The sequence below is a fragment of the Erythrolamprus reginae genome, chromosome 7 (genome assembly GCF_031021105.1).
Source record: "Erythrolamprus reginae isolate rEryReg1 chromosome 7, rEryReg1.hap1, whole genome shotgun sequence".
NCBI lineage: Eukaryota > Metazoa > Chordata > Lepidosauria > Squamata > Dipsadidae > Erythrolamprus > Erythrolamprus reginae.
The window spans coordinates 80,112,661-80,134,778 of NC_091956.1; the positions used below are offsets into that span (position 1 = coordinate 80,112,661).

The 22,118-nt window shown below is 40.2% G+C and overlaps 1 protein-coding gene across 1 annotated transcript; it reads left to right on the plus strand.

The window, feature by feature from the left end:
• The first annotated feature begins 1,386 nt into the window (after nt 1-1,386).
• On the plus strand, nt 1,387-21,494 carry DNAJB14 (DnaJ heat shock protein family (Hsp40) member B14). Its single transcript, XM_070757952.1, has 8 exons — nt 1,387-1,966; nt 8,339-8,507; nt 10,986-11,131; nt 11,973-12,155; nt 13,640-13,734; nt 15,792-15,901; nt 17,850-18,022; nt 20,970-21,494. Exons 1-8 carry the CDS (start codon nt 1,834-1,836, stop codon nt 21,092-21,094), a joined length of 1,134 nt encoding a protein of 377 aa, XP_070614053.1. The 5' UTR covers nt 1,387-1,833; the 3' UTR covers nt 21,095-21,494.
• The last annotated feature ends 624 nt before the right edge of the window (nt 21,495-22,118 follow it).

A 22,118-nucleotide genomic window follows, 5' to 3' on the forward strand; every position in this document is an offset into this window, starting at 1 on the left:
AGTTGGTCATAATGGGCCTTAATATTTACTAACAATACTAAATGGAGTATGATTCCTGGAGAAACAAGAATAATAATAAACTGCTTGAGGTGTTAGAAACTTTGCTTTTTACTGCCAAAGCTGCTCCCTGGTATCTGCTATCTTTTTTTAGGGGATAAAAGTTTATTTTTCTCCACTTTTAAACTGCAATATCATATACTGTACCTTCAATACAATACGACGAATTTACATTTGGTATTTATCATCCAACAATATACTGCTTCCTATACTTTTATCACCTGTAAAAGTTGTCAAATAAACTTTCAATATCATTTATCCAAACTTAAAATACTATTTGCTATTACATCTCATCTATTTGCTTTCACTTATCTATTAAATTTTATTACATTTAGACAAAAGTAGTTATTTGCAATTGTCATATACTGTATCCTTATTTACCTCTAAAATTTCTTTACCCTTATATACGAATTGCCCTTCAAATAGAAAAGTTATTTAATCAAATATGCTATCTTTGTTTCAAGAATATGGAATAGTTTTGGAGATACTATGGGAAGGTGAAAAAGTCTGGATAGTAGCACCCTCTTAATACTACTGGTACAATTGAATTCATAGAATCAAGAAGACTGACGGCAGAAAAAGACCTCATGATCCATCTAGTCTGCCCTTATACTATTTCCTGTATTTGATCTTAGGATGGATCTATGTTTATCCCAGGCATGTTTACATTCAGTTCCTGTGGATTTACCAACCACGTCTGCTGGAAGTTTGTTCCAAGGATCTACTACTATTTCAGTAAAATACTGTACTTTCCAACGTTGCTTTTGATCTTTCCCCCAACTTCAGATTGTGTCCCCTTGTTCTTGGGTTCACTTTCCTATTAAAAACACTTTCCTCCTGAACCTTATTTAACCCTTTAACATATTTAAATGTTTCGATCATGTCCCCACTTTCCCTTCTGTCCTCCAGACTATACAGATTGAGTTCATGAAGTCTTTCCTGATACGTTTTATGCTTAAGACCTTCCACCATTTTTGTAGCCCGTCTTTGGACCCGTTCAATTTTGTCAATATCTTTTTGTAGGTGAGGTCTCCAGAACTGAACACAGTATTCGAAATGGGGTCTCACCAGCACTATATAGCAGGATCACAATCTCCCTCCTGCTTGTTATACCTCTAGCTATGCAGCAAAGCATCCTACTTGCTTTCCCTACCGCCTGACTGACAATTCAAGGTAGCTTGCGAATTACCTCAAGAACAAAATAAGTGGTAACAATGACAAAGTCTTAAGTTTCCTATTAAAAATAAGCAGAGTGTGTGGCCTAATAGAAACTGAAATTTTAAAAACGGATTTATAAGTTAAAACTCCGGACGCCTGGCCTAACGGAGCAGGCCCAATTGGCAGGGCTGCTATAACCGCAGGGCCGCGCTCTCGCCGCCGGCTCTTAAAACCAACGGAGCGGCGCGCAGAACCGGCATTTTAATCCGAGCAGTCCCGGCGCATGCGCCAAGACAAGCTCGTCTACCGGCTGCGGAGCTTCCCGGAAGCGAGAGGGAGCAGTAGCGGCTCTCGCTTATTTGTCGGGCCGCGACGTTTGTGGGGCGCCCAGGGAGGGGGGGTTCCTGACGGCGAAGGGCGGGCGATGTGCCGGAGGAGCGCCCTCGGCAGCGGCCTCAAGTGAGCCTTGCTTAAGACCTTGCGACCAAAGAAGCCGCCACCGCGTCAGCACCGGCGCCCGGTTCCCTCGGCGCCCGTCCGGCTGGCCCCGCCGCTCTGGCCCCGTCAGGCCCCTTTTCTCTGCGCTGCGGCGGGCGGAGGCGGCGGAAAGAAAAGCCCATGGAAGGGAACCGGGACGAGGCGGAGAAATGCATCGGGATCGCGCGGGAGGCCTTGGAAACCGGCAACCGGGAACGAGCGCTGCGCTTCCTCAATAAGGCCCAGAAGCTCTACCCGACGGAGACCGCCAAGGGTAAGCGCCGGTCGCCCCTTTAGGCCAGCGAGGGGGGAGCCGGTAGGAAGCATCCCCGCCGCTTGAGATCTGTCAGTCTCGGGTTAAGACAGTGTTTCCCAACCTTGGCCACTTGAAGATATCTGGACTTCAACTCCCAGAATTCCCCAGCCAGCATTCGCTGGCTGGGGAATTCTGGGAGTTGAAGTCCACATATCTTCAAGTGGCTAAGGTAGGGAAACACTGGTTTAAGAGAAGGGCCTGAGGCCTCGGGTGCTGTTTGTCTTCCTGAGGCGACTTGACCGGCAGGATTTGGGGGTCTTTATCCCCCCCGGGATGAAGGGGGAGAGCAAGGAACAGGCCGGAGCTTCTGGCCGGTGCTTTCATCAGTATCTGGTTTCTTTATCTACCTACCTACCTACCTACCTACGCATCTATCCATCTATATCTATCTATCCACCCACCCATCTATCTATCCATCCATCCATCTTTCTATCTATCTGTCTAGTCTTGTCTTGTCTGTCTGTCTATCCATCTATCCATCCAACCGTCCATCCATCTATCTATCTAGTCTGTCTGTCTGTCTGTCTGTCTGTCTGTCTGTCTATCTATCTATCTTCTACCTACCTACCTACCTATCTAATCTATTAATTAGATTTGTATGCCGCCCCTCTCCGAAGACTCGGGGCGGCTCACAACAACAATAATACAATATACAGAGTACAACTCCAATATTAAATAAAAATCTACATTTAAATCCCATAAATATTAAAAACAATTGTTACTGCACAATCAGACCATTCTCATTTATTACAGTCAGAAAAAAGGTGGTGGGGGAGGAAGAGATAGTTAGTCTCCTCCCATGCCTGGTGACATAGATAGGTCTTCAACATCTTGCGGAAGGCGGGAAGAGTGGGGGCAATTCGAATCTCCAGGGGGAGTTGATTCCAGAGGGCCGGGGCTGCCACAGGGAAGCCTCTTCCCCTGGGTCCCACCAAATGACGTTGTTTAGTCGACGGGACCCAGAGAAGACCCACATTGAACCCCTTACTAAGCTATAAAAGTAAACCAAAGCAACAAAAGAGTCCAGGAAGGAGTTGGGCTGCCTATACTGTATATTAAATAAATTAAATTAAACATTTTGGCTTCTTCATGCAATACCATAAGCCAAAAGCAGACTATATTATGGTGTAATGAGGTATATATTGAGGTCCCATCAACTAGACCTGAGGTAGGCAAAGTGGGCTCCTCTAGGACTTGTGGACTTCAACTCCCAGAATTCCTGAGCCAATCATGCTAGCTCGGGAATTCTAGGAGTTGAAGTCCACATGTCCTAAAAGAGCCCATTTTGCCTACTCCTGAACTAGACAATGTTGCTTGGCAGGGCCTAGGGGAAGAGCCTTCTCTGTGCGGGCTCCCGGCCCTCTGGAACCAGCTCCCCCCAAGAGATTTGTACTGCCCCCCCTCCTCACCTTTCATAAGACTCTTAAGACTCATTTTTGTCTCCATGTGTGGGCCAATTAGATCTTGGCCCCTGCCCAACAAATAATTGTATGGTTGTTGTAGGAATGGGTGCGATTGATTTTAATATAGCTAGGAATTTTTAAATAGTGATGTAATTTTAAATTGGATTGGTTCTTATTGTAACTTGCTGTTTTTTATATGTTGTGAGCCACCCTGAGTCTTCGGAGAGGGGCAGCATAGAAACCCATAGTTAATAAATAAATATAATCCCAGGCTTGTTACCAGTTGCTCCTCGGGAGGCATGTGCAGAACATTACATGTTGGTCTCCTTATTTACCACCTATTCTGAGAAGGGTTTGGATCATTGAAGGTAGCAAGTTTTGGGGTTTTTTTGAGAAACCATTCCTAATAATACTAATGCATTCAGTAAATTATTTTAATAGTGGCTAGACTGACTTGGCCAGATCAATCTCTAACAGGCTTTGCAGAACTGCAGGTTTTATCCCAGGGGGTTCTTCAGAGCACCGCTTGAAGCTCTTTAAAGCAGCGTCATCTTTTCCCAGGATTTCATAATTGCTTTAAAGAGTTACAGGCAGGTATTGTATTTATGATCCCATGTGATCCACGGCACGTTTTTGAAGCTGAATTCAAAGACTTTCTATCCAAAGGGAGAGGGAGGCTGAAACAGCTGTTTGTTTTAGACTGCATAGTAAGTTCACATTTGAACTAGGTATTCCCTTGTGAAGAAATTCTATCATGTAATGTTTCATAATTTACATACATGCTCATTAGGGTATTTCCATGTTGAAGTAAGAAAAGTTATGAAAGAGTATGTTATAGCAAATAAAATAAAGTTAAGCCACAGATTGGCCTTCTCCGAGTCCCATCAACTAAACAATGTAGTTTGGCAGGACCCAGGGGAAGAGCCTTCTCTGTGGCGGCCCCAGCCCTCTGGAACCAACTCCCCCCCAGAGATTAGAATAGCCCCCACCCTCCTTGCCTTTCGTAAGCTCCTTAAAACCCACCTCTGCCGTCAGGCATGGGGGAACTGAGATATTCTTTCCCCCTAGGCCTTTACAATTTATGCATGGTATGTTTGTATGTATGATTGGTTTTTATAACAAGGGTTTTTAGCTGTTTTAGTATTGGATTGTCACATGCTGTTTTTACCACTGTTGTTAGCCACCCCGAGTCCACGGAGAGGGGCGGCATACAAATCCAATACATAAATAAATAAATAAGCCATGAGAAAAATAAAGGGGGATATAACTAAATCTAGTTTATCTTAATATCCTTCAGTATACATTTCCATAACTTTGTTTCATTGCAAACAATTTTTCCTTGTACTGTGTCCAGATACTGTTTCAACACCCCCTGTTAAAGTCCTCAACTTCCTGTCTACCCATTTCCTTGTCTACATAAATTTATATGTACAGTATTTGTATTCTTGTGTTTATTTGTATTGGTAGAATAAAGGCCCAAAGCTCATTTGGCTTATAAAATAATCTTCAGTTTAGAGATCATAGCTTGCCTAAAGTAGTATGAGCATACTTTGGGGTTAAATTTGGCTTTGTCTGCAATTGTTGCATATTGCCCAACATATGCCAAAACTGTCTTGGATAGTTGATAGTAGTAATATGTATATTATCTTGTTTTCTTTGCTGATGCTGCATCCTGTTTTCTATGTTCTTGGTTTGTTAATGGTTTATTTCTAATGTCTGCAATCTGCTGACCCTTCTGTAATTCTGTAGCTGCCTTGAGTCTGAGGAATAGGGCAGCATAGGAATCTAATAAATAAAAGAAATAATTGGCTTTCTATTCTTCAAGCCAGTTTCAAATTATTTCTAGAAATGTCTTGTAGAGTAGCAAAAATTATAATATAAATATGCTGTAGGATATTGGCTGAATAGATGAAGTGCAGATGTACAATACATGAAAAAAAATGTTTGTTCAATTTACTGTATGCAGTCACCCATCGTAAATGAATGAATCTGCTTGGGTAACAATGAATTAATAAAGATAAAACATCACAACAAATAAATAATATATACAGCAACTGAGATAAAAATCCATCCAATACTACAAAACTATGATATAGGCTCAAGCACATTATTTAAGAAGGCCCCAGGCTGGGTAGCAAAACCTCTTTCAAGGTCTTATGAAAGGCCTGTAGGGTCAGGGGAAGTATAATCTCCATGGGAATGATATTCCAGAGGCCAGGTGACAAAACAGAAGAGGTGCTCTTCCTGGTTTTCACTGATACTATTTAATAGATGAAACCCAGCACATACCTCTCCTGCTGGATCTAACAAAACTGGTCAATATAACTGGGGAAAGGTGGTGTGGCGGGTGAGCCATTCCCATGTCAAAGGACTTTATAGATTGCAACTAACTCTTTTAATTTAATTTCGAAGCATAACAGGGAGTCATTTAGCTGCATTGGAGTAGTTCAGTTGGGAAGTAACCAGGGTATACCCTGTTTCCCTGAAAATAAGACATACCCCGAAATTAAGGCATGTCAGAGGTTTTGCAGAATTTGCTAATGTAAGGCACCCCCCGAAAATAAGGCGTAGTCAAGTTTACATACGGTACGGTGGAAAAACATACAGTACCATTCAAAGCTGTTCATAGCGGTACCGTAATAATGTGGCGTCCCCTGCTGGCCCCTTCCATCGCTTTGTACCGTCCAGTCTGCTGCTGTCTCACCGCCATTACAGTCTCCACTACAGTGCGTAGACTGTAGCTCCTCTGGTGGCCGGAAGCTGCAATAGCGGGAGTATACTGTTGTACCATATAAGTGCCGTCGTTTGTGTGTGCGGGTGCCATACTGACAGGTACCGTACCGTAATCAGTGTACCGTAAGGTACACTTTCTTTGGGGGTGTCAGCTTTTCTGCCTGTGAATTTGTCTTATTTGAGAAATATAAGGCACCCCCCGAAAATAAGACGTAGCACTTTTGGAGCAAAAATTAATAAAAGACAGTGTCTTATTTTTGGGGAAACACGGTACTGACCATGAAAGAACATCCCAGTCTAGAAACAAGTACACAATTAGCTAAGCAAAAGCCCTTCTAACCAGAATTGCCATCTACTCTTTAAGCAAGAGCCATGAATCCAAGTCAATCTCTTATCATAAAACTCTAAATCAGGGGTCCCCAAGCTCGGGGACCAGTGAACGGGTACCAGTCTGTGGCCTATTGGGAACTAGGCTGCACAAGCTTGTGAAACTTCATTTGCAATTAGGTTGTGCATGCGAAACCATCCCCTCTCTGTTGCTGCCACTGCTGCTGCCATTCCGTGGAAAAACAAAGCTTTGGGACTGCTGCTCTACATTATCATTTTTTTAGAGTTGTACAGTACTTCAGAATTGATTCCTAAGAGGTGCTTCACCATACTTGGGAATGCAAATATACAGTCCTTTAAAGCAGTCCTTTAGAGCAGTGTTTCCCAACCTTGGCAACTTGAAGATATTTGGACTTCAACTCCCAGAATTCCCCAGCCAGCAAATGCCGTCAGGCATGGGGGAACTAAGATAATCTTTCCCCCTAGACTTCTACAATTTATGCGTGGTATGTTTGTATGCATGATTGGTTTTATAACAAGGGTTTTTAGCTGTTGTAGTATTGGATTTTTACATTCTGTTTTTATCACTGTTGTTAGCCGCTCCGAGTCCACGGAGAGGGGCGGCATACATATCAAATTAATTAATTAATTAATTCTGGGAGTTGAAGTCCAGATATCTTCAAGCTGCCAAGGTTGGGAAACACTGGTTTAGACTGTATAAAATGATTGTGCAACCATCTAGGTATTAAATATTACAAATGACTGCTAGGTGATTGACAATACCTACATTTATTGTAAGAGAAGAGGCTGATATTCTTTGTTGTTTCTTTGAAGAAAGAGTCAGCTTGCAAATCTATGCATGCTTACTCAGGGAATAGACTCCTTGTACCCAGTGAAAATTACCTTGCAGTAAACAAATATAGACTTGTGCTAGCAAAAGCAAGTACAGTACTATAATTAGATAAAAGTCAGATTTTTTTAAAAAAATGTATATCCCTATGTTACTAAAGATTGGAGCAGGAAACCCTTCATTCTCAATTTTTATTTTATTATTATTATTATTATTATTATTATTATTATTATTATTATTATTTAGATTTGTATGCCGCCCCCCTCTGTAGACTGGAGCGGCTCATAGCAACAATAAAACAATGTACAGCAAATCTAATAATTTTAAAAAACACTAAAAACCCCTTATTTAAAAAGCAAACATACCATGCATAAACTGTATAGGCCCCGGGGGAGATGTCTCAGTTCCCCCATGCCTGACAGCAGAGGTGGGTTTTAAGGAGTTTACGAAAGGCAAGGAGGGTGGGGGCAGTTCTAATCTCTGGGGGGGAGCTGGTCCCAGAGGGTCAGGGCCGCCACAGAGAAGGCTCTTCCCCTGGGTCCTGCCAACCGACATTGTTTGGTTGACGGGACCCAGAGAAGGCCAACTCTGTGGGACCTAACTGGTTGCTGGTATTCGTGTGGCAGAAGGCGGTCCCAGAGATATTCTGGTCCAATGCTTTATAGGTCATAACCAACACTTTGAATTGTGACTGGAAACTGATCGGCAACCAATGCAGACTGCGGAGTGTTGATGTAACATCGGCATACCTAGGGAAGCCCATGATTGCTCTCACAGCTGCATTCTGCACAATCTGAAGTTTCCGAACACTTTTCAAAGGTAGCCCCATGTAGAGAGCATTACAGTAGTCGAACCTCGAGGTGATGAGGGCACGAGTGACTATTTATTTATAAATAACATACAGTATACTGCACTATGTGTATTTCTATACAAACATTTGACTTTTGTATCTTCTGTTAGAACTGGCATAAGTGATGGAAATATTTGAATGTTTAATTTGCACTTTTTTCTCCTTAGTGTTATTGGAAGCAATTATGAAGAATGGGAGTACAGCTGGAAGTGGTACTCACTGTCGAAAACCAGCAAGTAAGAATGATAAAAGTAAAACTAATACCACGAAGGACAGCAGTGCAACAGGTGAAATTGGGAAGACTTACACCAAGGAGCAAATTGAAGGAGTGCAAAGGTATTGATTGCTCCATAACACTTCATTAATCTAAAAATTAAATTTAAAAACTATTTAAAGAGGGCCCGATTGCAGCCCATGTCGCTGTGTTTTCAGGGAGTTGGTATAATCAAGATACTATGCTGTTTTTAAGCCTGTGCTTTTTTGGGAGGGGGGGCTTTTATTTATTTCTTTATTTTCTTTATTAAATTTGTATGTCACCCCTCTCCATAGACTCGGGGCAGCTCACAACAGTAATAGAAAAAACAATGTACAATACAAATCTAATAATTAAAACTAAAAACTAAAAAATTAAAAGCTTTTATCACCTAAACGCTGCAATGCATGACTTAATTGCATGAATTCATCTTTTGAATGGTCTCGTGGGATTGGGCAAACTAATAATAAAATGTCTTGGTAATATCAGATGAGGCCTGATACAATTTGGAATAGTTTACTGGTCGCAACTAAAGTTTGTGTTTGTATTATGAACGAATTGTGCATTTAAAATACATTTATCAATATGTTAAATGATTTCTTACGTTGAAGGTTTTATTTGGAACATACCTATTTCATAACTGGGGATGCATGTATTTTAATCATTTCATTTTTTGTATGTTCTAAGTTTTTGAACTTTTTATCTATTTGTAATTGCCCTAGTAAAGCTTTATTGAAACTGGACTGGGGTGAATTGTTTATACTTTTAAGTAAGCTCTTTTTAAATCTTGTTGATCACATCTGTCTTTTGCGGTATTTCTGCATTCAAATGAAGGTAGGGGACAACATTTTAAAGTAAAAGCATAAAAGATATATCATAAGCAGAATGCAAATAAATTTTAGATGGTAAAATGAAGTTAATGATAAAGGGCATTTAAAAGTTAATGATAAAAGGCATTTAAAAATGTGCTTTAAATCGTTTCATTGTACACTAACTTGTTTATTCTGATCTTTTTTCAACAACTTTAAGGAAATTATGTTTTGTACAATGATTATTCTAATGTCAGAGCAATTGTAACTAACACAGTAGTAAACAGAATGAAGTTATCCAATGAGTTTCATAACCGAGTAGGAATTTTACTTTATCTGTTGCACTCTTTATTGCCACATCAACATTGATCTGTCTTGTTTTCAAGTTGGAATATATTTTTAGAAGTATTTCAACAATACGAGGAACATATTATGCTTAATCTCTGAACAGTAGTAGTAAGAAATGTAAGAGAAAATAAGGCAGATAATCAATTCTGTGTGCCCGAGTTTAGCCGATTTTGCTCTCCTGCCTTCTAATAATGTGTCGGTAAGCACCCAACATAGGCTTGTTTTCTTCTCTGTCTACTGTGTCCTATACACAAGAGACAGTGCTCCCTTTCAGATTGTTGTAGCTCTTCGACTGAGTGTTGCTCAGTGACAGTTGGACTCAAGTGGGAGCTGGGAAAGATGCAATAGCTCTTGACTAATTGCATAAGTATTAAGCAGTTATGCACGAAGGATAAGGAGAGAGCAAAGGGCTGCTCATAATGTCATAGGAGCTACATTTCATTTGCAGGCTTCTTAAAACCGAGCGTGGTTTTCTAATAAAGAAAAAGTATCTTCACAACTAAATAGTAATTATTTGCTCACTGACTGCAACTAATTCCCTAACCCATCGATTTTTATGAATAAAGCAAAATTTTGTTATATTATAATAAGCTAAAGTGCTCTTTCACTAAGGGATAAAATAGGAAACCTTTCCTTTTAAATTGAGTAGTCGCGCTATCTATCTCTTGGGTGTTCTTTATTTTATAACTTCTAGTGCTTGAAACATCTTTCTTAGTTGTTGCATCACTGACCTGACAATACTTTAATTAATAATGAACATAACTTATTTATTTTATTTATTCTATTTTTATGCCGCCCTTCTCCTTAGACTCAGGGCGGCTTACAACATGTTAGCAATAGCACTTGTTAACAGAGCCAGCATATTGCCCCCACAATCCGGGTCCTCATTTTACCCACCTTGGAAGGATAGAAGGCTGAGTCAACAACTAATAGTATTGATAATATTGAATAATATTAAAAGTACAACTCATGTAACTTTGTCAAGTGACTGAAACTGGTTGTGCCTATTATTTTCTAGATGCTTTAATCTATCAAGAAAATAAATTATATTAAAACATACCTTTTTTGTTTGGGTTGAAATATTTGCAAGTCTTTGGGGGGAAATGGTGATTGTTTTCCAATCAATATATATAAATAAATGTTAATCTCTGAAAAGTGGTGGGGGTTTGGTTTTTTTTGTTAACAGCCACTTGCATCTCAGTTATAAAGATTTGGTATATAGATATCTGCCACAGCACACCTGGTAGAATAAGCATGAAGTCAAAGATAAAAATATCAGCTCTAGAAAGAATAGGAAAGTTATATAACCTTGAAAATTAAACAAGAAGCTTCTCACGTTGTGTTTTGAGATTTAATGTGCATTAAAGTTTGGTCTCTAAAGAATTACTTCTTGTTATTCTGCAGCATAAAAAAATGTAAGAATTACTACGAGGTCCTTGGATTGTCAAAAGATGCAGGTGAAGAAGACTTGAAGAAAGCTTATAGAAAGCTGGCTCTGAAGTTTCACCCTGACAAAAATCATGCACCAGGAGCAACAGAAGCTTTTAAAAGTAATATTTCATTATTCTTTTATAAGAAAATGTTACAAGGCAGAACTGACTGTTGCTGCTGACCTACTGATTACATATATCTTTTAAAAGCAGAATATAACCAGAAATGTATTGTAATGGCAATTTTTTGGGGGGGGGGGGGGGGAGAATCTGTGAGAGGATAAAAGTTCAGTCCAGTTTCATTCTTCTGTTTGCCCAAGATGGCTGGGGTAATTGATATCAATTCTACTATGGGGAAAATTCAGTCAGCACTACTTACAGGAGTATTTGCTGAGTAGCACTTCTGTTGGTTTTCATTCTACTGTTGGATACTTGATTCCATCCAGCATGCTCAGTCTTTGCAAAGAAGCTACTCAGCTTGAGTTGGCAAAAGGAAATTAATTATAAGCTGTATGCTATTACATTTTAAGTTCTGAATATATATGAATGAAATACAGGTAGTCCTCAACTTACGACTATAACTAAGCCTAATTTTTCTTGTTAAATTTATTTATTTATTTATTTAATTGGATTTGTATGCCGACCCTCTCCGAGGACTCGGGGCGGCTCACAGCATATATAAAAAACAGGACAATAATGTAAATCCAATTAATATTAATGTAAATCCAATTAATTAATTATTAATTAATCACCAACACTTTGAATTGTGACCGGAAACTGATCGGTAGCCAATGCAGACTGCGGAGTGTTGGTGTGACATGGGCATATTTGGGAAATCCCATGATTGCTCTCGCAGCTATCCGAGTGTGTGTTGAATTTTTGCTTTCTGATATAAACATATTGACACTGACTTGTTGGACAGTGGTCAGAATTTTTCTTCCTTTTTACATTCTATCTTCAGAAATTGGAAATGCCTACGCCGTGTTAAGCAATCTAGAAAAACGCAAGCAGTACGATCTCACAGGCAGCGAAGATCCCTGCAATCAGCCAGGCAATGGTAGATTTAACTTCCACAGGGGATGTGAAGCAGACATCACCCCAGAGGACCTCTTCAACATGTTCTTTGGAGGAGCCTTTCCAACAGGTCTGTTCAGCGGGCAAATTTTTTTGTTTGGTTTGGTTATCCGTAAAATTGACTGGTATCAAATTAGTTAAATATTATGTTTGTACATTGACAGATTATAAATTATAAAACTGATCTAGGACAAACTTTTTTGAATTGCTTCAGTTCAAACTTTTTTGAATCACCTCATGTAAGAATAGGCATAGAAACATAGAAACATAGAAGTCTGACGCCAGAAAAAGACCTCCTGGTCCATCTAGTCTGCCCTTATACTATTTTCTGTATTTTATCTTAGGATGGATATATGTTTATCCCAGGCATGTTTAAATTCAGTTACTGTGGATTTATCTACCACGTCTGCTGGAAGTTTGTTCCAAGGATCTACTACTCTTTCAGTAAAATAATATTTTCTCACGTTGCTTTTGATCTTTCCCCCAACTAACTTCAGATTGTGTCCCCTTGTTCTTGTGTTCACTTTCCTTTTAAAAACACTTCCCTCCTGGACCTTATTTAACCCTTTAACATATTTAAATATTTCGATCATGTCCCCCCTTTTCCTTCTGTCCTCCAGACTATACAGATTGAGTTCATGAAGTCTTTCCTGATATGTTTTATGCTTAAGACCTTCCACCATTCTTGTAGCCCGTCTTTGGACCCGTTCAATTTTGTCAATCTCTTTTTGTAGGTGAGGTCTCCAGAACTGAACACAGTACTCCAAATGTGGTCTCACCAGCATTCTATATAGCGGCAACATTTGGATTATTTATTTGTTTGTTTGTTTGTTTGTTTGTTTATTGGATTTGTATGCCGCCCCTCTCCGTGAACTCGGAGCGGCTAACAACAGTGGTAAAAACAGCATGTGACAATCCAATACTAAAAACAGCTAAAAACCCTTGTTATAAAACCAATCATACATACAAACATATCATGCATAAATTGTAGAAGCCTAGGGGGAAAGAATATCTTAGTTCCCCCATGCCTGACGCCAGAGATGGGTTTTAAGGAGCTTACGAAAGGCAAGGAGATTGGGGGCTATTCTAATCTCTGGGGGGAGTTGTTTCCAGAGGGCCACAGAGAAGGCTCTTCCCCTGGGTCCCGCCAAACGGCATTGTTTAGTTGACGGGACCAAGAGAAGGCCCACTCTTTGGGACCTAACTGGTCGCTGGGATTGGATAATTAACACTTCTTACAAGATTGAGTATTGCAATGAGCATGAGGAAATGTCATACAGTTTGATGGCAGTGTATTTAGAGTTTTCTCTGCAATTCAGGAACAGAAGATAGCTTAAGGATTTTTAAAATTTCCTTTTTATGCTACACTAAATCTATTTTAAGATTTATGCTATAATTTTCTATGTCTTCTACTTCTAAATAGCATCAAACAGGTTTGACAGATGTTCTTGGAGGGGGTTCTGCAGGTTACCTTTCCTAGATTCAAATGAAAGATTTCTGAAACATTGATTTTACATTTAAGTTCTTGTCAATTCTGTCTGCTTTTGTTTGTAGGAAGTGTACATTCTTTTTCTAATGGACGGTCTGGATATAGTCATCATAATCAGCATCGTCATAGCGGACACGAAAGAGAAGAGGAAAGGGGTGATGTACGTTTCTGCTGAGTTGCTATTTCCTTGGTCTCATATGGGATACCTTTCTGTATATTAAATTCCCTAAACTTTTTTTTTAAAGCACACCTATTTTTTTAAAAGCACACCTATTAAAAACACTTAATAAATGAATGTGCAAATAAACATTAAAAATTGCAATGCTAATTATTATTATTATTATTATTATTATTATTATTATTATTATTTATTGGCTTTGTATGCCGCCCCTCTCCGTAGACTCGGGGCGGCTAACAACAGCAGTAAAACAGTACAACAAAATCCAATACTAAAAAAACGATTAAAAACCCATTATATAAAGACCAATCATACATACAAACATACCATACATAAAATTGTGAAGGCCTAGGGGGAAAGTGTATCTTAGTTCCCCCATGCTTGGCGGCAGAGGTGGGTTTTAAGCAGCTTACGAAAGGCAAGGAGGGTGGGGGCAATTCTAATCTCTGGAGGGAGTTGGTTCCAGAGGGTCGGGGCCGCCACAGAGAAGGCTCTTCCTCTGGGTCCCGCCAAGCGACATTGTTTCGTTGATGGGATCCGGAGAAGACCCACTCTGTGGGACCTAACTGATCGCTGGGATTCGTGCGGCTATAGTCTATGCTAAATTTTGGATTCGTGTGTGTGGTTTCTGAGACATAAAGCTTACCTGGGTTGCCCCCAAGTACCATTGGGAGGTAGAGAGGAGTTCTATTTAATAGAGAGGTTTGAAAAGGACACTTCTATTGCACTTCCTTCCTTTAGACAATTTTTAAAAGATTTTATGTAATCGCCTTAAAACAATGTTATTTTGTACTGTTTTCTCAGTCTGGATCACATTAATTATGGACATAAGAAATGTTCTGATTTCAAAATTCCATTATGTCAAGAAAATGCAACATTTCAGGTTTAGAAGACCTGCAAATGGTCTAATAGTGTTTTGAGTTTGGAATTGTTAGAAATCAGAACATTTTATGTTTGTCTACTTACAAACCGTGAATTGTTGAGATTAGAACATGTATTTTGAGGGAGCTTATTTTAACACAAGGTAATGGATTTTAAATATTTGTAAGTTATAATTAATGTTAAACTTTAAAATAGTATACAGTGATCCCCCGCGTTTTGCGATCCCGATCATTGCGAAAGGCTATATGGCGATTTTTCAACCCGGAAGTAAAAACACCATCTGCGCATGCGCGCCCTTTTTTCTATGGCCACTTATGCGTAGATGGCGCCGCGCAGATCAGCTGCTGGGCGGCTTCCCTGGGTCTTCCCCCTCTTGCTGGCGGGAGGGCGAGCAGCGGGCATCAGCGAGGAGTTTGCGTGGGCGGCAGGGAAACCCCAGTGCCGCTTCCCAGCTGAGTCCTGAAGCCAAACGCGGAAGTTCGCTTCAGGACTCAGCTGGGAAGCGGCGCGAGCGAACGGCGTGGGCGGGCGAAGGGCGGGCGAGCGGCAGCGAGGAGCGAGGAGTTTGTCTGGGCGGTGGGGAAACCCCAGCGCCGCTTCCCAGCTGAGTCCCAAAGCCAAACGCGGAAGTTCGCCTTTGCCTTCTGGCTTCAGGACTCAGCTGGGAAGCGGCGCGAGCAAACGGCGTGGGCGGGCGAAGGGCGGGCGAGCGGCGGGCGAGCGGGCAGGCAGGCGGCGGACAAGCGGCGGGCGGACAAGACAAGCGGCGGGCGCGGCAGCAGCGAGGAGTTTGCGTGGGCGGCGGGGAAACCCCAATCTTCAGCTCCTCGCTGCTGCGGCGGAAGTAAAAACACCATCTGCGCATACGCAGATGGTGTTTTTACTTCCGCACCGCTACTTCGCGAAAAACCGATCATTGCGAGGGGTCCTGGAACGGAACCCTCACAATAATCGGGGGACCACTGTATTATTGATATCACAAGATTTATTAAGATGCACGTATTTGAGAAGGTTTTAAGAAATACAGTTATAGGAATCTGCTACAGGTACTCATTTTCTGTTTAGGTTTTATGGGCTGGATAGTTTCCTTTCGCTTTTTACAAAAAATAACTAAATATCCTGCAATTCTTTTCATTGATTGCTGTCTTGCTTTCCAGGGAGGATTCTCCATGTTCATTCAGTTGATGCCAATTATTGTACTGATCTTTGTTTCTTTACTTAGCCAGTTGATGGTATCTAATCCTCCTTATTCCTTATATCCAAGATCGTAAGTAACAATACTTTTATAATTATCTTTATCCCTCCTACTTTGTTAACAGTCACTGTCTAGAAATAATTCTCATTTATTTCTTGCATCTTCTTTTACCATCCTTGCCTTTTATTTCCTCTTGGGCCCTATCCTTAAGATAACAACTAGGTATAAATTTATTTTTTTGTACTATATTTGATGAACCTGAAATGGATTTTGGTCCACAAAATATATGGTATTCATAAATACTTAAAGTACATAAAATTCTTTGTCCATTTTTTGCAAAAGAGCAAATTGTCTATAAAATTGCTATTTTAAATTCAATCTATTGGTTTTACATTGTTTAGATCTTGTTTATATCAATGTTTTTCTCTCTCTTATATGCATCAAATCAGTAACAATCTTATTTTGTAACAAGGAAGAATGCAATCTTTTCCTTTTGTACATTTTTGTAGATTTTGATCTAAAAACCTGATATGACTAATTAAAAATCCAGGTCTCCTTGGTAGCATGATATCGAGGTAGATAATGCTATCTTATTAAATGTCATGGATAATTTAAATAAGAAATGGAAAAGTTACAAAAGGCATTCTATTATTTTATTATTTATCAAATTTACTAAGTGACTATTGACAGTTCATAGTAAAAGCCATAAAACTATGAAAAGCGATGTTTTTTTTAAAAAAAAACACATTAAAACAGAAGTTAAAGGTGAAGGAACACCTTCAAGTGACCTCCAAAGTTACATGCCACTCTTGTGTTAAAATCAAATGTTCAATTTTTGGAACTGTGTACTACTTGTAATGGTGTTTGTTTGTTTGTTTGTTTGTTTGTTTGTTTGTTTGTTTGTTTGTTTGTTTGTTTGTGACTCAATTCCCCCATGCCTGACGGCTGAGGTGGGTTTTAAGCAGCTTACAAAAGGCAAGGAGGGTGGGGGCAATTCTAATCTTTGGGGGGAGTTGGTTCCAGAGGGCCGGGGCCGCCACAGAGAAGGCTCTTCCCCTGGGTCCCACCAAGCGACATTCTTTAGTTGACGGGACCCGGAGAAGATCCACTCTGTGGGACCTAATTGGTCGCTGGGATTCGTGCAGCAGAAGGCGGTCCCTGAGATAATCTGGTCCGGTGCCATGAAGGGCTTTATAGGTCATAACCAACACTTTGAATTGTGACCGGAAACTGATCGGCAACCAATGCAGACTGCGGAGTGTTGGTGTAACATGGGCATATTTGGGAAAGCCCATGATTGCTCTCGCAGCTGCATTCTGCATGATCTGAAGTTTCCGAACATTTTTCAAAGGTAGCCCCATGTAGAGAGCGTTACAGTAGTCGAGTTTCGAGGTGATGAGGGCATGAGTGACTGTGAGCAGTGACTCCCGGTCCAAGTAGGGTCGCAACTGGTGCACAAGGCGAACCGGGGCAAACGCCCCCCTCGCCACAGCTGAAAGATGTTTCTCTAATGTGAGCTGTGGGTCAAGGAGGACGCCCAAGTTGCGAACCTTCTCTGAGGGGGCCAGTGATTCTCCCCCTAGGGTGATGGAATGGCAGATGGAATTGTCCTTGGGAGGTAAGACCCACAGCCACTCCGTCTTGTCTGGGTTGAGCTTGAGTTTGTTGACACTCATCCAGGCCCCAACATCCTCCAGGCACCAGCACATCACTTCCACCGCTTCGTTGACTGGACATGGGGTGGAGATGTATAACTGAGTATGCAGTAGTAATTGGCAAATGTTGCCGTATTAAAACTAAATTCCATTTGCATCCTGGGATAGTGCCCCTGGCCTCATAATTATTGAGGCAGTGAACAACTAAGGTGATATTGCTGGATTTCTGGACTTGCAGCAATAATTATTTGCTTGGAAATTAAATAGTAAGTGAATACGTTACATTATAGAGTTGAAAGTCTTCTTGCTTCCTTTACTAAATGCAGTCTTTGAAGTATGCCCTCATGCTGACAATCTCTCTACAGGAGTACAGGCCAGACTCTCCAGATGCAGACAGAAAATCTGGGCATTGTTTATTATGTCAACAAGGACTTTAAGAATGAATATAAAGGTCCAAATTTGCAAAAGGTGGAAAAGAGTGTAGAAGAAGACTATGTCTCAAATATTCGAAATAACTGTTGGAAGGAAAGACAACAAAGTAAGTTTTAAGAGCTGACATTGAACACTTTCCCTAAATATAGCTATCAAGAGAGAGTGGGGAAATTTCCTGAGCATTGTTGGGAAAAAAATCCTCCAAATTGTTCAGAATTCTCAGAGATTACACCAGCAGAATTATTCCAGCGCTTCCTTTTTGGCATTTTAGATAAAACTAGAGATTACATAAATTCCATGCATCATTTACAAAATTTCTGGTTCTGTTTTAACTCAGCTATGATCACTTTGTGATTCTTTTCATTTACTCCCCCTCCCTTTTTTTTTCTTCAAACATGAGGATAAAAAATTTAGATTAAATGTTAGCTTTTATGTATACAGTGGTACCTCTACCTAAGAGCGCCTCTACTTAAGAACTTTTCTAAATAAGAACCGGGTGTTCAAGATTTTTTTTGCCTCTACTTAAGAACCATTTTCTACTTAAGAACCCGAGCCTGGAAAAATTTCCCAGGAAATTTGAGAGCGGCACGAAGGCCCGGCCAGTTTCCTGCCATTCCCCCTTTAATCCCGGCCATCTGGGATGCCAGAGGAGTCTTTTGGTGGTGCTTTGGGAATAAACCTCTGCCAGCGCCCAGAGAAAAGAAACACTCCTTTTGCTCTGGGCAGCCGAGGAGTCACCACAGCAAAGGAAAGACGCCGGCTACAAAGCGAGCAAGTGAAAGGAGAGGGGAGCCCTTCAGCATGGGAAGGAAGAGGCAGCAGGTAGCAGCATCAGCAGCCAGTGTATGGGAGGCAGCCTCGCGCCAGGTGTATTGGAGGCGCATGCTCCTTCTCGCCGCCTCAGAGTCCCTCTTTTTTTAAAAAACCTTAAGTTTTGGGGGTTTTAGGTTTAGGTTTATTGGATTTATATGCCGCCCCTCTCCGCAAACTCGGGGCGGCTCACAACAATAATAAAAAACAGTACAGTACACAATACCAAATCCAATGCCCACCCATCCAGTTCCAATTTAAATTAATAATCTCATAAAAAACAGTATATATAAAAAACAGGCACACAGTCAATCAATCAACAAAACAACATGGGCAAGGGGGAGGTGTTTTAGTTCCCCCATGCCTGACGGCAAAGGTGGGTCTTAAGGAGTTTACGAAAGGCAGGGAGGGTGGGGGCAATCCTAATCTCAGGGGGGAGCTGGTTCCAGAGGGTCAGGGGCCCCACAGAGAAGGCTCTTCCCCTGGGTCCCGCCAGACGACATTGTTTAGTCGACGGGACCCGGAGAAGGCCAACTCTGTGGGACCTAACCGGTCGCTGGGATTCGTGTGGCAGAAGGTGGTCCCGAAGATAATCTGGTCCGGTGCCATGAAGGGCTTTATAGGTCATAACCAACACTTTGAATTGTGACCGGAAACTGATCGGCAGCCAATGCAGACTGCGGAGTGTTGGAGTGATATGGGCATACTTGGAGAAGCCCATGATTGCTCTCGCAGCTGCATTCTGCACGATCTGAAGTTTCCGAACACTTTTCAAAGGTAGCCCCAGAGAGCGTTACAGTAGTCGAGCCTCGAGGTGATGAGGGCATGAGTGATTTTTTGATTCCCCTCCCCTCCTCTTCTTCCTTCAGCAGCGACTCTCCTCTTCCTCTTCCTCCCACCCAAATTCCAAGCTTTTATTTCTTTCCTAATGTGTTTGCACACATTATTTGCTTTTACTATGGGGAAAAATTGCTTCTACTTAAGAACCTTTCTACTTAATAACCTGGTCACAGAACAAATTAAGGTACCACTGTATTGTTAATTTGTGTAGAACTGCATGCTATTAATTTTATTAATTTCGTTCTTTGAAAGCACTAGAGTAGTATATGGAGTAATGGAATAAAACCCTTGAGAATATCATATAGGTTCCTCTGAAGCATTGTAACATGCAGTAGCAGCATTGGTGGCCAAGAAGCATTTTCCCCCAATGCTATTGCATCCCTGCAGTCACCTATTAACTTCTCCCAAGCAGCATAGCATTTAATATTTTAGTCATTGTAAGAGTTCAGTGCTATTTTTACTAGCATTTGTCACCGTTTGAACAACATAGTGATTGAACAACATGAAGAAAAGGAGTTATACAGAATTCCATTTGGCAGAAGCTTAATGAATCATGTTCTTCTTCTAGATTAAAAGTCTAATCAAGGTGCTTGGCAAGCCTTACTAGTCACTTTTGGTTTGGCAATTCTGTTTCCCCTCTCTGTATACCAGGGGTATCAAACTCAAGGCCTGCAGGCCAGATGCAGCCCAGAGGGTGCTTAGAACTGACCCACAGGGCCACCCTGGAAACAGCAAAGGTGGTGCCTCTGCCAGCCAAAACATCTGATTTCCTTGCATTTATTTATACTTTTCTATCTTACATATTAAAATTCACACGTTAATGATTACAAAAAAATATTGAATAAGTCCAACCAGAGGTTTCATGTAACACCTAACTCTTTTTTCATATCTTTTTCCAAATCTGCACACGCTATATTTAATTGAATGATAATATTTCCTTCCTCCATTTCTATTTTTAATGTAAACAGAGATAAAAATATTTCACATTATTATTATTATTATTATTATTATTATTATTATTAATTGGATTTGTATGCCGCCCCTCTCCGCAGACTCGGGGAGGCTAACAACAGTGGTAAAACAACATGAACAATCCAATTAATAAAAACAACTAAAAAAAAACCTTATTATAAAAAACCAAACATACACACAACATACCATGCATAACTTGTAATAGCCTAGGGGGAAAGGATAACTTAACTCCCCCATGCCTGGCGACAAAGGTGGGTCTTAAGTAATTTGCGAAAGACAAGGAGGGTGGGGGCCGTTAAGTAAATAGATAATAGATTATGAAGTAGAAGAGACCTTTTTTGTTACTTGGCATTATGTGGAAGAACCTAGACTGGGGGAGAAGCTGTTTAAATTTGATTTTTCTGACATATTTTTTTCATTTATTTTTCAAGAAACCGATTTACTCTATGCAGCAAAGGTTTATCGGGATGATCGCCTACGAAAGAAAGCAGAAGATATTTCCATGGACAACTGCAAAGAGCTAGAACGATTAACCAGCATCTATCGAGGAGGATGAGCTAAATTTTTTGACCTATACTGCTTGAAGTACCTGCTTTCTAAGAAAAATACTGTTTCATCATGACCACTGAAAAGGAGAGATGTAAAAAAATTCACTCTGTAGCTATTTCCAAAAATCTTAACCGTGAAGTTTCAATATAATTTAATAGCCTCTTTATGTAGTCTGAAACATAGGACAAAGATTGTTTACATCGTTGAATTGTCCCTTATGTTTTACTCCCAAAATCTCTGTGAACTTTTCCACGAGAATTTTGGACAAGCTGCTCCACTAAAAAAATATAGATGTAGTGGTTATCTTGTTAAAATATTTGTCATGTAAATATATGTGAGACAATTACTTATATGTATATAAAATGTTACCTTGAAGGCATTTAGAATATTAAAAGTTTTAATCTTAATAAGTGGAGTAAATAATATGCCTACATTATTAATTATTCAGATGTCAGGTATGTGGAACTAAAGAAGAAAATTGTGGTTTTAGGTTTCTCTTTTTCATTTGTTTTCTCATTAACAAAATTAAGATCTGTTCTGGAAAAGAAAAATGTTGTAGATTGAATGTTGCTGAGTTCTTAATAGCAGAATATTTTGGTGTTCCAAAAGAAACCAGTTAAGCGAATGCTGCTTTTTAGACTCCTCTTTAGTTTGTTTTTAATTTTTCTTTTACTTTTAACAAAATAATCATTAAATTATTTGGAAGTACTATTTTTAACCAGCTCCAATTTCTATTTTGCTATCAAAAGTCAGTTAAGAAAGTTGATCTTAAAGTTCAGCCTTGTGCCTTTGTTTTGTGATTATGGGTTCATCTTATTTCTGAATCGTTGTCATTGAGAAGCCATGGTCTTGTTCAAGGATGTTAATTAAAGTAATAATGTAGCAACTTCAGGCCATATGTATATAAAAGGGTAGCACCAGCGATAAAAAAATGATCTGCTTCTAAGTATCATTTATGACATATTGCTTATATAATTTCTTTGGCCAGTTTAAATTTAATGTGATTTTGGAAGAACTGAAGATAAGGCATG